At 36.5% G+C, this 16,700-nt stretch overlaps 1 protein-coding gene across 3 annotated transcripts in view; it reads left to right on the top strand.

Moving 5' to 3' along the window:
* The window catches only part of LOC128656085 (alpha-1,4-N-acetylglucosaminyltransferase-like), a 202,001-nt gene extending 187,567 nt beyond the window's left edge, over positions 1 to 14,434 (top strand). For all 3 annotated transcript variants that reach the window (XM_053709771.1, XM_053709772.1, XM_053709773.1), the window contains one exon: positions 1,708 to 14,434. In XM_053709771.1, the coding sequence (XP_053565746.1) occupies positions 1,708 to 2,295 (588 nt within the window). In that variant the 3' untranslated portion in view covers positions 2,296 to 14,434. The remainder of the gene's footprint in view (positions 1 to 1,707) is intronic.
* The last annotated feature ends 2,266 nt before the right edge of the window (positions 14,435 to 16,700 follow it).

The following is a 16,700-nucleotide window of genomic DNA, read 5'->3' as shown; positions in this document are numbered from 1 at the left end:
TCATTATGAAAAGTTTTTTGGAAAACTCTGTAAAAAGAAGTGTGACATGAGGATCGGAATAACCATCACAAGTGAATTTAGTTGCCAATCCAGTGACTCTCAGAAATCTGTAAATTAAAAACCATCATTATTATGATAGTCCTTAATTGTTATGGAAGACTTATTTGAGGACCTTGTCCAGAGAAGTATAAAGACTAGGGGGGTCAAAAAATATTTGATAAAGCTAACAAATTGTGCTTTCAAATGATAAACAAATATAATAATGTAGGAACTAGGATGAACCTTGCATTTAATGTCCAGTGGCTGTTAAAATTTTGGTGGTTATTGTGAGATTCCAATGCTTTGAGAGTCTTTTAGACACTGGGTCATTACGATTTTTGAAGTGTTTTGGGGTATGATATTTGCATTGTTAAGGTCATGCAGGGACTCCTTTGGGTGCTAGGAGTTGTTGAATTATGTGGGACAAGTCTTGGGTCCCTTTGGCACAAAGCCATGTAGGAGGTTCTCTTTGATACTAATGTGGATGCCTTAAAGGGACATGAAACTCAACTTTTTTCTTTCATGATTTAGAAAGAGTATGCATTTTTAAGCAGCTTTCTAATTGACTTGTATTAGCTAATTTGCTTCATATGCTTGATATCCTTTGCTGAAAAGCATATCTAGATAGGCTCAGTAGCTGCTGATATATGCCTTGTGTGATTGGCTCACCCATGTACATTGCTATTTTTTCAACAAAGGATATCTAAAGAATGAAGCAAATTAGATAATAGACGTAAATTGGAATGTTGTTTAAAATTGTATTCTGAACCTGAATCATAAAAAAAAAATATTGTGTTTAGTGTCCCTTTAAAGTGTCATTTTGGGGTTCCCTTGGTGCTAAGGATGGCTGAGATGGGGATCATATAAGGCCAATTTTTGGGTGCTACAAGTAGTAGGGAGGATAATTGACATATGGTGCTCTTGAGTGATAGGTGTGATCATGTAGGAGTGATGTCTTCAATGATGCATGGAATAGTTGGATTGGTCATGATGGGGGAGTTCACTGGATGCTAAATATTGTTGCATTGGAGGGACATTTTAGGGGATTCATTAATTTCTAATGAATTGTTAATTGGGGTCATGGGTGCTAGGGGTTAATGGGGTTGCAGTTGGAATTTATGTACAGTAGGGTTATTAAATACAGATTAATTATGATGGTAGGATTCAGGACAGGAGGAGTTAATGCACAGTGTAGGTAGCATATTGGGTTACTGTTACAAAGGGTACATAAATTGACCAGGAGAGCAGTCAGACAGGTGGACATTCTGTAAAAGAAAAAATACATACACAAAAAATACATCCATGAACAAGAAGTCTATGGAATGAGAACATGCAGAGATTTAATTATTTATATTTGTAACCCCATTGTAATATAGATGCAAGTGTTATGGCACTCAGAGCCTTACTAACATATAGAAGTAAATATAAAATATAATTTTTATTAATTCCTTAAAAAAGTCAAACATTACATGTTAATGGAATAGAAGTCCACCTTTGCACATAGTGTGTTTATATTTGTGTGATTCTAAGCTCACTGTGTCTAACATTAACATACCCATATTAATGATTATATGCCCTCCTGAAAATATTATTTATAACAAATTCCAAAGATGTAAATCTCTATTAAGTAAAAAAATGATCCCCTTCTGTAATTATTTTAAATTGTAGGTTGATCCTAAATTGGAACGCTATTGGACCCATGTCAGCGCAGATGGTTGCAGATTGGCCCTAATTTGGAAATATGGTGGCATCTATATGGACACAGATATAATCTCATTTAAAGCAGTTCCGGTAAAAAACTTTCTGGCAGCTGAGTCCTCTTCTCATTCTAGTAATGGAGCTCTTGGCTTTTCTCCACATCATGATTTCATCTGGAAATGCATGGAAGACTTTGTCCGTAACTATAATGGAAATTTTTGGGGACAGCAAGGACCTTTATTAGTAACAAGAATTCTGGCACAATATTGTTCTCAGCATAATTTTAAGGCTTTGGAGGATCTCATGTGTGGAAGCATCACTTTCTTGAATCCTGTACGATTCTACAAATTACAACTGGCAGTTTGGAGAAAGTTCTTTGAAGTTTGGAAAGTATTGCCAGATTTTAATGATTCATATGGTTTACATTTCTGGAACAAAAAGAATCATGTAAATGTAAAAAAATTTGTGATTCCTGGTAGCAACACATTAACCGAACATCTTTATAAACAGTACTGTCCGAACACTTATGAAACTCTTAAACTTAAAATTTACGGCTAAATTATGAGTTTTGCGGTAAGCTGAAAAAGCAGCATTTTCAGGTTCTAACGCTGCTTTTTCACTACCGCTGATATTACGAGTCTTGAAGATTTCGGGGTACCGCACACTTTTTTGGCCTTACTGCAAATCGACTTACACAATTTGCGTATGGTCTATTTTCAATGGGACTTTAATAGCGCCGGTATTACGAGCTTGTCCTGGGAGGCCAAAAAGTGAGCGATACACCCTATCCCGTCAAGATTGGTACCGCATTTTAAAGTCAGTAGTTATGAGTTTTATACTTTATGCCGTAGCATAAAACTCATAACTAAAGTGCTAAAAAGTACACTGAACACCCATAAACTACCTATTAACCCCTAAACCGAGGACCTCCCGCATTGCAAACACTAAAATACAATTATTAACCCCTAATCTGCTGCTCCGGATATCGCCGCCACTAGAATAAACATATTAACCACTAAACTGCCACACTCCCGCCTCGCAAACATTAGTTAAATATTATTAACACCTAATCTACCATCCCTAACATTGCCGCAACCTATCTACATTTGTTAACCCCTAATCTGCCGCCCCCAACGTCACCGCCACTATATTAAATTTATTAACCCCTAAACCTAAGTCTAACCCTAACACCTCCTAACTTAAATAGAATTAAAAGAAATCTAAATAAAACCTACTATTAATAAATAAATAAGTCCTATTTAAAACTAAATACTTACCTGTAAAATAAACCCTAAACTAGCTACAATATAACTAATAGTTACATTGTATCTAGCTTAGGTGTTATTTTTATTTTACAGGCAAGTTTGTATTTATTTTAACTAGGTAGAATAGTTATTAAATAGTTATTAACTATTTAATAACTACCTAGCTAAAATAAATACAAAAGTACCTGTAAAATAAAACCTAACCTAAGCTACACTAACACCTAACCTAACCCTACAATTAAATACAATTACCTAAATTAAATACAATTAAATAAATTAAATTAAATTAGCTAAATTACAAAACAAAACAAACACTAAATTACAGAAAAAAACAAACAAATTACAAGATCTTTAAACTAATTACGCCTAATCTAAGAGCCCTATCAAAATAAAAAAGCCCACCCAAAAAAAAAACAAAAAAACCCTAGCCTAAACTAAACTAAACTAAACTATCAATAGCCCTTAAAAGGGCCTTTTGCGGGGCATTGCCCCAAATAAACCCCCCAACAGTAAAATCGTTACCGCAAAACTCGTAATCTAGGTGTTAGTTATTTTACCTGCTTTACAATATCACAGGAACTGTGTGTTTTGTCAAACATCCTCTTATAGATTTTTTTTACTAATTCCTCATAAAATCCCAGGCATCAACATTACTATAAGTTGTGTGAAAGTTAAAAGGTATCTAAATCCTGGTAGTAACAAGTAATATGTTTACCAAGATCTTTACATTACTTCAGACATTTTCAAAACTAAAAAGATAGCTTTTTACCAGCTTGTAAAAACACACACATTTAAAAAAATACAACTTGCTTTTCCTTTTACTCATAATACCTAGGGGGTCTATGTATTATAGTGTGGATGGACATGATACAATATAAATAAATGTGTGCAGCATTTGCAAACGCAACTCCCTTAAAAGCGCGTATAATGCAAAAATTAACAGTGCACAGAAATACAACAGAAAATAAAACAATCAATCACACAATGTAAATACTTATGCTAGTGCTCAAAGTGATAGGTCATAAATCATAAAAGTCCTCAAAAAGACAGAAGGCTGCAGGCTTCTTCCAAAACTTGATGGTGAAACAAGTGAAGCGAATCTGAAGAAAAGTAGAAAAGAAGTAGGTGCCACAATAGTGCAAAATCAGTGGTACATGGTTTAAATGTACACAGAAAATATCATACTCACAGAATATAGAGCACTTGAGAAGTGCCACAAACGCTTGCGGGACCTTTAGTAACTGTCCAGATAGCTATCCCCTCGTCACACGATTCCATCAGCTGATGATAATCACAGGCTCGTAATGGTACTTTTGTCCACACAAACATGGTTTTACGGTGTAGCACCAAATAGGGGCGGTAGGCTCTTCTAGGTTGGGTTTAAAGTATATGCAATCACAGCGGTTCGGTTGCTATGGTTACCAGAGGACAAAATGCTGCGCATGCGCCTGTGTGCAGCATTTTTTCCTCTGGTTACCATAGCAACCTGACTGCCGTGATTGCATATGCTTTAAACCCAATTTTTGCACTATTGTGGAGCCTTCTTCTTTTCTACTTTTCTGCGGACATAATACAATGTAACGTATCATGTCCGCCTCACATCGATAAATGCCGACAGCATACGCTGTCGGCATTTATCATTGCAACAGCAGTACTTGTGAACTGCTGGTGCAATGCAACCCCCTGCAGATTCATGGCCAATTGGCTACTAGCAGTCGTTGTCAGAGCAGGTGGACAGATTAAGAAGCAGCAGTCTTTAGAGCTTGATAAATTAACCCCTAGATCTCAATTTATATAACCAAGTGAATATGTCTTTCATTTGTGTTGTATCTGTGAAAAGAAACACTAAGCAGAATGTAAGCAAGTGCAATTAAATTATTATTATTAATATTATTATTTTTCTTTACTAAACTCATTAGGAGTTGTAGAATATTATGCAAATTCACAATCCTCCATATTTGCAATGCAGGAATACTACCAACAACTCATTTTTTTATTCTTATATTACACTCACTAATTATAACATTTACCAATCAGAGATATATTTTTCTTTGATTTTACTGTAACTTTGCAAGTGTAGAAACAATACTTAATAGAGAGCACTTCAGACATTGAAGTTGATTCCAATATTTCTGATCCTCTTTACCAGTGATTTTTCAGTTCCAAATCTGTGTTTTTCACAGTCCAAACAATAACACAATTTACATACTGTGAAAAGTTCAGATCAGAGGCAAACAGATAACCATATGACGCATGCACAGCTTACATTTATAGAAGTGCAGAAAAGCAAAACCTTGTTCTGTACAGTGACATTGAAGTTGGGAAATCTGGTCTGTATATTAGGGTATATTTATCAATGTGTGAGCCAACATGATACGAAGTAGCATATCATGTCCGCCGCACATCAATAAATGCTGACAACATACGCTGTCAGCATTTATCATTGCACCAGCAGTTCTGGTGAACTACTGGTGCAATGCCGCCCCTGCAGATTTGCAGCCGCTAGCAGGGGGTGTCAATCAACCCGATCGTATTTGATCAGGTTGATTTCTGTCCACTACCTCAGAGCAGGCGGACAAGTTATGGACTGACACACAAAAGGTAGGATGCTCAGGCCGACTCACACTCTGCAACTGTGGCGTCCTTCCGTGTAGACACACAAAGTGGGAGTGTTGGTTACGTGCACATAACTGACAATCCCAACACGTTGCCTGAGGAAACAGAGTGGTGAGCTCTGAGAAACGCGTAGCGTGTTTTACTGATTGTTTTTATGTTCATTTATTTATATTTATAAAACTCATTTTTGATATACTTCTGGAGTCTCCTATCTTTTATTTGCTACATTGATCCACTGCTTGCCAGAGTGTTATGTGCGCTGGGCCACCATAATATACCCAGCTTGCCTCATTAGCACTATAGTGTGCTCCATAATATGTGAGTATCTCTCTAAAGGGATCATTTGGGGCTTACAACTGTATCAACTGATTTGCACTAGGAGTCGCCCTCTGTATATTTTTCCATTTTTCCAGATCTTTTCCATTCAAGAGGAGCAGCCCTTCTCATGGTGCACAGTCAACTGGGACACTGATAAGTTTCCAGACCATCTACCTAGGCATTATCGTTGCCTTCACTACATGTGAGTACAAAATCTGCGAATATATATTATCTACTTACAAAAATTGGCTACACTAGGAGGCGCCCTTTCTTTTTTTGTTTCAATCCCAACACGTGTGTCTATAATGGAAGAATGCCACAGTTGCAGATCGTGAGTCGGCTTGAGCATCCTACCTTTGGTGTGTCAGTGTTTTCGGTTCTAGTTTGCTAAGTGGCTCGCTGAATTTGGTATAAGCTCTCGTCAAAAATTATCTGTGTGTGACATTAATATGTAGGCTGAAGAGGTGTGGCATCTTTACAGTTTAATGTTATGGTCAGATATTTGCTTCACAGTGAGTGAGGAATATATATACAGTATTAACTTTCTACTTTTTTGGGGGGTTATATTTATCCTTGATTGTACATCTATCACTAATTGTGCCATAATATGAATTCGGATATTGATGTTGATTCTCAGCAGGGCGTAGCGGAAAGCTATGTCTTTGAAGATCTTCAGGGCCGGATTGGCCTACCAGGATACCAGGAGTTTTCCCGGTGGGCTGCAGCAGCTGGGGCTGGAAAGCTACAATTTAAAGCAGTGATTGATGGATGCAATTGGGTTGTAGGGTGACTAAATAACATCAATCTGGCATTTTTATTTAAAGCAAAGTAATATAATTTCATTCTGAAAACAAACTTTGTGGAAGGAGTATCGCAGTAATCCCCTTTAAGAAAAATGGGGCATATACATTCTACCGACTCAATGGAAAATAGGGCTGCTTTTTATTTCCAGTCCGGCCTTGAAGATCTTACGAAAAGTTTGGATGTATCATTATAACAGGTTCAGGAACTCATGAGAGATGCAGAGTTAAATCTGGACAATTTGTTCATACAAATGGACAGTTTAAGAAAAAGAGACAAATTAGACATAAAAACTTTTATGATATATAACCAACAGCAACATATCCCTAGGGGATTAAGGATTAAAAAAATCCCTTCATTTCATGTTACATGCCTTGACTTACTCAGTGCTCGCAGAGACTTATGGATCTAATTATTGAGTACAGAAAGAATCAGAGGATTGCATTGGTACAACAGATGCAATCTGTACAAAATAACTTTTCAATTGGATCCTGACTTTAAAGCATATGACAAACAGCATGGTCGGAGTGGCCTACCAGGACACCAGGAGATTTCCCGGTGGGCTGCAGCAGCTGGGGCTGGAAAACTACAATTTAAAGTGGTGATTAGTAGATGCAATTGCGTTGTAGGGTGCCTATATAACATTAATCTGGAATTGTTATTTAATGCAAAGTGATATAATTTAATTCTGAAAAATTTATTGGGGAAGGAGTATCTCCGTAATCCGCTTTGAGAAAAATGGGGCATTTGCATTCTACTAACTCAACGGAAAATAGAGCTGGTCTTCATATTTTTCCAGAGCTGCTTTTTAGTCCCTGTCTAGTTCTGACAAACAGTTTAAAACTAACATGTCTTCTTTTCAGAAAGAGTTGTGGGCATTTAAATTACAAAAGATCAATAGAGATAAGACGGATTATGATTCTGATAATGTATATAGGTGGTCAAATAATCCTTTTTTTTTTTTGTAAATATTTTTTTATTGAGGTTTTGTATAATATACATAAAAGAAAAAACATAAACCGCCTTTCGGACCTAGAGAATGTTACAAATACAATTGTACAACATATTTCAACACTGATACAAATCACATTAGATAGGCAGATGAAACCTCGATTTTATAATAGATTAGCATAAGTGTCTGACCTATTAGACTCTTAAATTTAAAGCCTGATGGCTTGTAAAAATAGCAACCAACTAAAGGTCAGATAGATATCTCCTTGCAAGTTGCACAAAGAGAAGAGATAAGCGTATGTTATGGGGGGGGGGATATTCAGCGGGTAAGCACCGCTATGAGAATGAGTGGGGGGGTTGGAGGGCGGAGCCATAAGAATGAACACATATAGATATATCTATGATGCGATGTCATAAAGATATATAATTTAGTGGGGCCTCTGTAAAAAAGTTATCAGAGAATTAGCTATATGAAATACTGTCTGTGAAGGCTATTCTTCTATTAGTATCTTAGTGTGACTAGGGATCCATAAGGGGATATGTCACTAGGGGTTAGTAATATATACATTTGTTAATGGCTAATATGAGAACAGAATAGTATATTTAGGAGAATTCAGAACCAATGGGTTTGCAATAGAACTAGTAGGCTTTATGCTGTAACGATATTTCTAATCATGTACCTTAGTGTTTTCCCTCCCCTTTCTCCCTTTTTTTTTTTTCTAAATAATTTAATAATGACCGTAACTATACCTAACTGGGGTTTCAAAAATAGCAATATAGAAGGTCTTCAATGCTATACGTGTCCTTACAGAGATTCGTAAAACATAGTAAGTTAAGGGTGAATTCCAGTAGGATATGCCCTATTATGCTACCCATATCCACAGTAACTGCTTACATATGGAACCTATTGTACTGGTATAACATCAGAGTCAGTTAATCAGTAATAATGAGAGAATAATCATATTATACATACTACCCAGGCGTTCTGTTGAGTTAATAACTGTGAGTAGTAGTATGTTAAATTAGGTATGCAGAGCATGAATGGTTGCTGTTAAATAGCGGCAGCTACTGAAATACTATATTACTCTACTATGGATAGAAGCAACACATTCCAAGTTTTATTATTGTAGAGTTAGCCTGTCTATCTTAGGAGCCCCAGTTTGCTGGTTACTAGTAATAAGGTTACAACCTATGCATAATATATAGTATCATCTCAGATATCCATAAATTAATATATAACAACGTAGTGTTAAAGGAGCTGATATCATAGTAATGTACAGTAGCTAGTTAATATAATACAGCAAAGCTGCTTATCACTTATACAAAATGAGGCTATATTATATTATAGTATAGGGGACCATTGGATTGGCAATTCTATAGCATACAAGGAAACTGCCCCAGTGCCTACATGTAGGGATTCTATGACTTTAACAGCCTAAGTCTGCTTAGAGTCTACAAAGATGCATAAACATGTATAAATTATTTGTTGTATGGTCTTGTTTACACTACGGTTAAAGGTAATGCCAAAGTATATTAGTATATTAGATAGGTGCTGTTCTAGAGTAAACATTTACATAGAAAATTGTGTAAGGACTGCAAACTTATATCTACATACCTAGCCCAAATATGGAACATTCAAATAGAATTATAGGAGTAATACACATAAAATCATCTCAAATGTATGCTGAACTTACAACAAGAAAGCACAGATTAGCAATAAACAGACAATAACACATAAAAAGCTTATATCGCAGATAGCTTCATACTCCCGCCCAAAATAGCGCCATATTTAAAATCCTTTTATATATGAAGGTTGAAACAGATTACTGCAAAAGTGCATTAAACATACATAGCAATATAACAAAAATTGGTTAGTATAATCCCAGAAGTTTCTACAAACACTTATGAGATGCTCCCAAGATATATTGGCTTCTACCAGTAGTCCTGTATTCAACGTTACTGTGGGCTCATATTTCACTGGGTGCTAAGTGGGCCATTCATAGCTAAAGGAGAGAGGATCACAGCTAGAGGACTAATGGTGTGCGTAAATTTATAGCAAGCTATCAGTTACGTGTAGCTAGGACATGAATAAAATAAACAGAATAAGCAATCTGTATAACTAACAAACCACGCATAAACATAGTATATAAACCATTAGAACAGCTGAATAAGTGAGCTAATAAAAAGAAAGAGCATAGCTTTATTAACAAACCCCTGTCAGGGAACCCAAAGGGATCAAACATATAGTCAAGTATTAACCAGCATTCTCCAAACGCCATGAGTTATTAAAGAGTAAGATTGACACGCAAACCTTGGGCGTGTAAAGTGACATGTCCTCCAGCATAGGTTTATCCTACTCCAGATACAGGTAAACAGGTAACGGACAGCCAGCATATATAAACTTTAATTGAAGTCCCGAGCATGAACCCAGCTGTTGTAACGTATAAAGAACAGTCATAGTCCACTTATGTAAGTAAGGAGTTTCCTCCTTCCTCTTTTTTTTTTTTTTTTTCCCCTCTTTAGCCAACACCAGCTCTAAGGCATCTTACTTCGTTGGGATCAAGCATGGTCGCGAAGTACATGAAACATAGTGACTGACACCCCATTTCAGCCCTTACATGTTGTCTTATGAGATCGCTGCGGTCAGGTGCAGGACCGCTCGAAGTGTAGATCCTACCTGATGTCTGTAGTTCCGGATTGCAGAGTGTGGCGTACATGGCTTAGTGCAGATCCGCAGGGACCCTATCATGTCTGGGTTAGTAGAAGTAATGACTGCAGACACCTCTGAGCCTTCAGGAGCAGTGGAGAACAGAGTAGTGGTGTAGTCAAATTCCCCTTTGCTAACAGAAGCAGGGAAAAAGCTCTGGCCCTCCGGTGTCATAAGAAACGGTTTGGGGTCTAGTAGGTGCCATAACTCCCCATACTGTGGCATCCATTCCGGATCTACTGTGGTTCTGATTGCGGCTGCTATATGAGTAACCCTTGGCTGAATGTAGCAATTTGGTGATGTGTCACCCATATCTTCTTTGTGACTGCGAGTCAGCGGTAGCTGGTGAGGCAGTATTGAGAAGTCCTCCTGTAAAAATTCTTTCCCCGCAGCTCCGGAACTCTCACCACTATTTGCGCCACTAGCCGCTCCCGTGAATGTCGACTTCAGAGTATCTGATATGTCCAAAAAGCAGTGTACCATCTGCCGATCTAGATCCCGAAGTAGGGCAAGCAGAAGTTCTGGAGTTTCCTCCATTTAAGAAGCAGATGTAGTTTCTACACTGAGGAGACTGAAACTAGTAGATATGAGGATAGGCCTGGTTATATCGCTACACGTGGTGAAGTAGCTCTCTCCGATGATAGTTAGAAAATGGAGTTAGACACAGAATCTGACTCCAACACAGCATACATTTGTTATAAATTAGTTAGCGTAAGATTACTCATGAGTTCGATTCATTCTTATCCTGAAAATAAGTATTTTGTGCAGCTATGGCCTAAGAGCTCAGGAGATGTGCGACCGGCTCCTTCAGCTGTTGGCTCCGCCCCCCCAAATAATACTTTTAACAAATCTGAGGGTGCAAGATGTCCTAGGTTTAGGAGATTTAAGAATAGACAAGTGGCATTTAGTGACACTGAGTATGATTATGAGACATCAGACAGTGATACTGTAGTAGCAGTGGAACCACCCACATATAATTTATCTGTCATGACACTCCTTCTTCCTCTGTATCCAACCAGGAGCAGTCAAAAAACAAATTAAGACCTATCATGAAAGTAAAATGAAAGAAATACGTAGAGGGGGCAGGTGCAGGCATAGGAAGAGGCATAGGGGTACCAAAAGATCAGGAACATCAGGGTCAGAAGAGTGGGCCCCAGACACGCCAGAGAATGAAATATCTTCAAAAAATGTAATTAATTTGGCAGATCATCCTCTTAGCAAAGATGAATTGTCTGTACTGTCAAAAGGTATGGGGGTTTGCTCCATCTTGTCATTTCAACTTGTTCCATACTGTGTTAGATGTGAATACATTTATTCGGATTCTCAACTTAAAGAGGCATTTTCATAGAGATGAAGTCTGGAACAAGATGAAGTGGAAAAAGGTAATACTGATGTGACTCATGATACTTTGTCTCTAAATCACAAACTGAGTTTTCAAGAAAAGTGCTGTATTAGAGATCTTGATGAACTGAATAGGGATGCTGTTGTTTATATTAGACATGGTCCTACTGAAAGAGATTTAACCTTTGATAGATTTAAGAAAAAGAGTACTTTCTATCCTATACAGGCCAGATGTAATGTTTTAGACGTTTTCCAGCAAACTATAGAGACACATTTGACACATTTTAGTGAGTCCATAAAAATTAGGTCAGACCACAATAATAAGACTTATCGACACCATGAGAATCTTTCTTTTTCTGAACGTAAGGTCATTGAGACCTTAAAAATAACAAGGATATTGTCATACGTAGTTCAGATAAAAGGGGTAATGTGGTTCTATTGAATAGGTGTGATTATATACTAGAATCTTTTCGCAAATTATCAGACAAGGATACGTATATGATTTTGAGCAATGACCTTACAAAGGATTATAAAATGATTCTGGATAATATAGACTAAGAGGCATTCAAAAATGGTATTATAAATTCAAACACTAGAGATTGTTTAATCCCAGATGTGCCTGTGGTGGCCATCTTCCACTATTTTCCTAAACTTCATAAAATTTTGGTTAATCCCCCTAGCTGCCCTATTGTGGCAGGCATAGGGTCCTTATGTTCTTACAACCACTGGTGCTAGCTTTAGACAGCTATGTCAAAGATACTACATCTGTGTTGCAGGAAATGCAAAACATAAAATGGCAGGAAAATGATGTATAGGTATCCTTGGATGTTTCCTCTTTGTAAACCTCCATACCCCATACGAAAGGGTTGGAGGTTTTGCATTACTTTTTGGAACAACGTTCCGATTATTCAGATGAAACCATACACTTCATATAGTTAGCAGTTGAATATTTGCTAATGCATAATTATTTTTTGTTTGAGGGCAGGTACTACCTCCAGAGATTTAGAACAGCTATGGGCGCTAAATTTACGCCCTCATTCGCCAACCTTTATTTAGGTTGGTGGTAGCTGTTCCACATCTTTGGAGATATGAATTCTTATAGAAACAATATTATTATTATGGCCACTACATTGACGACCCGCTCTTTGTATGGCAGGGTAATAAAGAGTCAGTGTTAGAATTTCATAAATATGTTCAGGCAAACAACTTAAATTTAAAATTTAGTGTGGAGCACAGTAATAAACAACTAAATTTTTCAGATATTTCCCTGTAACCTAATTGTGAGAAAGAAATAATTGAGACTGAGTTATATTGTAAACCTATTGCGGGTAATACTATTCTATTCTCTCAATCTTGCCATTCCACCCATCTTATTAAATCAATACCGAAAAGTCAGTTAATTAGAGTCAAACGTAATTGAACTGACCCAGAGGTTTATGAAAACATGCCAGATCTACTATAGATAGACTTTTGGATAGAGGTTATGATAGAAATGTGTTGGGACAAACCAATAGAGTTGTAGATTGTATCCCTTGTGAGAATTTTTTAGGACATACCAATAGGACCAAGAAACAAGGTTGTTTCGGTAAAGGATCAAATATACCTACATTTGTAACATCATACAGTACAGAATTTAGTCAGATATGTAATATTATCAAACAACATCTCACTATTTTGCATAGTGATCCAACTCTCTATAAAATTGCAATGGATGGTTGCAGGTTTGTGCCTCGCAAAGCTATTACTCTTAGAGATACTTTGTCTCCCTCAACATTACCCAGGATTAATACACCAGGGTGGCTGAGGAAGAAAAAATACTTTCACAAATGTGGCTCCTCACGCTGTAAAACATGTGACTATGTAATACAATGTAGTACATGCAGATCCTCTGTACTCGACAAAGAATGTTATATAAGGTATTTCATTAATTGTGGTACAACACATGCTGTTTATTTATTGACTTGTATGGGTTGCAAAAAACAATATACAAGTCATACAAAAAGAATGTTAAAAGTCAGGTTCCTAGAACATGTGAGGGCTATAGAGGATCCAGAATCAAAAACTCCCATAGCTAAACATTTTCGTTTAATGCATAACTCTGATAACTCATTGTTAAGGGTACAGGACATTGATTTTATTCCTAGGACCATTAGAGGTGGTAACAGAGAAATCAAACTAGATGAAAGGGAAGTACTTTGGATATTTCACCTCGAAACAAGATACCCTCAGGGTTTAAATTCCCAGATGGATGTTAATCTGTTTATTAAAAATGAGTAATTACTGTATATGTACTAATCGATATTTCCATATACAGTATGTATATTATTATTAATATTTTGGTAGTGTTAATAACTCATATAGCACTTTATAGTTTCAAAAAACTGTTTAAAACATGCATTATCATAATACATTTTGTTTAGTATTACTCACGCTACTGTGGAGCAATTTTTTGTATAGGTGATAGGGGTTAATTTGTAATCAACTAGCTAATTGATTATGTTCCAATTGGATACATGTTTTATGGGATTGGTAGTTTATGATATAAAAGGAGCTGTCCTTGGTCCTCCCATTTATCAGTGAACAAGTGCCTACGGGTGGGCTGAGGCTCTCCTATCACCTTGTTCGTTTACTCCGTCTTGGTTTTATATGTTTCTGGCTGTTTTTATCTTCAATAAAGATTAACTGTTTTTTCAAATAATTGTGTGATCAGATCTTCAGTGCCGGGACTTTGTGTGGATGGGCAAGTTATAGAGCTTGATAAATACAGAGCTTGATAAATATGCCCCATTGGCTTTTTTTGAATCAAGGCCTCTATAGGATTTGTGAAATAACTGTCTGTACAGTAAGTTCTGCAACTTTGAACTATCTCTAAAATGTCCTTACTTAGCAGATTCGCTATTTATAGTGTGAGAACTGTTAAATTGAGATAAGTTAAAGACACTTTCTTTTTAAGGAAATTAATATCCTTATTCTTGTTGATTTTACATGAAAATCTTGCAAAAAGAGTTAACAAGGTTTTCTTAATGTAATAAAAATTACAATTAAAAAAATACTTTTTTTTTTTTTTTAAATAGTTTTTATTGAGGCAAATAAAATTGTGACATACAGACATAATACAAAAAAAAGAACTAAATAGCATCACAGAATAACTGAAACTGTAACATAAATGGTGCTGATTTCCAGCATAAAAATAGAAGATGCAAAAATAAACGGTTGTAAAGTCATAGTTAGAGTCCCAATCAAATGAAAGCCTCGTACTTTTTTGTTTTATAATGCTTTTCCAGCAGTTATTGAACAGTTACCTGTAAATTTAAACGTAGTCAGATAGGATTGCAAATTTAAACTGTCTATATCTATATAAAACTTGGTTAGCAATCATACATAAAATCAAAAAAATGTGTCAGGAATACTCAATCTAGGGCTTATTCTCTTTCACAAAATGTCACGGATCCTATACATTCAATATGTTGTTACACGTAAATAACCTGGAATGAAATAGAATCCACAGGATTGATATGATTTTGTTTGCGGTATATAACGAGAGAAACCGCGCAGACCACTGAGACTAATTACAAATCTCAGGGTATAGAGGTGGGCGGGGGGGGGGGATATAACAATAGGATTTTGTCAGCGGACTCTATGAGTCTGTGAGTGGATGGCTTGTATGGGCAATTATAATGGGCATATGTGTTAATAAAGCTCAAATATCTAGTAGGGAAGTTATATGCAGCATAACTATGGGGATAAAAGGTCTTAAAGATTGCAACCATTAATAGTAAGGGATATAAGTAAATTGAAAAATAGGGGGATGCAGTGTAATGGTGGTAAACACCCAATAGATAGAAATTAAAAAGTAGTGAATATATACTAAATCTAAGCATTCCCATAATAATAGAATACTTAACTCCAAAGCAGCTAAAAATATTGTGGACTATATCGGTTCGGTAGAAACAGGCATATATCTATGTTGACAGTGGTAAACCATGCCAGCCGGGTGCGGGCCCTACACCCGGCAACAGACACATCACATACGGAGGAGCTATTAGTGTGTCACTCGCCTGAAAGAGTAGGTTAATAAGAGTCAAGCAACCTGTATCTATCTGAAATACATAAGCATGTATCTTATAGCTATAACATATCAAAGAACCGAACAATTAGCAGATTAAAATGACATTTTCATCCATGGACACAATAACATGCTAAGGTAAAGCAATCTTCAATAGGGATATAATATTAGAACTAAGTGAACTAAAGTACAATGTCACCCATAAATGGATTAAACATAGAAATAAGAATATTAGAGGTATGACAGGAAACTATTGTCAGGAAAGAAAATATAGGGGTTAGATATGTACATGTACAAGATTGGTATAGAGTAGAGTCTATATGCAGCACACAGGTAGTTAGTTACACGAGTAAAACAAATGACTGCAATGCCTGAAGAAATGTACTGCCAGTATCCCAGAGGCGACCGCAGAGGAGCGGTATGAAAAGAAGAGTTAGCACAAGGCAATGGAAACATTATAAGGTAGCAAGTGTTATGCTCTGTAAGTAAGGGAGAATAAAACAATTCCAATGTCATGCACAGGATTGTAACAACGACTCATTGCGAGCAAATATAAGCATACTGTCATAGAGGTAAAATGGAACCCCACATACCAGAACATAATACACTATATTATGAACAAGAACACATTAAACAAAGTGTACATAATGTAGAGAACATCAATATCAACATCAAACAAAACATTATGAACTGGTACTATACACCATAGAATTTGGGGTCTAGATAGTATCAGTCCTGCTGTGTAAATATAAACCATATACATGGCGTACTAAGGTTCAGTTGTTGGAGAGCAGTGAAATTAAATAAGCAATATTAGATCATACAACTGGTGAGATGAGGCATAGCAGAGTTGAGTAATGCCTACCAGGACCACATAACATCCCGACCAATATACCTA

Source organism: Bombina bombina, chromosome 4 (genome assembly GCF_027579735.1).
Source record: "Bombina bombina isolate aBomBom1 chromosome 4, aBomBom1.pri, whole genome shotgun sequence".
NCBI lineage: Eukaryota > Metazoa > Chordata > Amphibia > Anura > Bombinatoridae > Bombina > Bombina bombina.
Note: the sequence above shows the minus strand (reverse complement) of the source record. Positions and strands in the feature narration are given on the sequence as shown.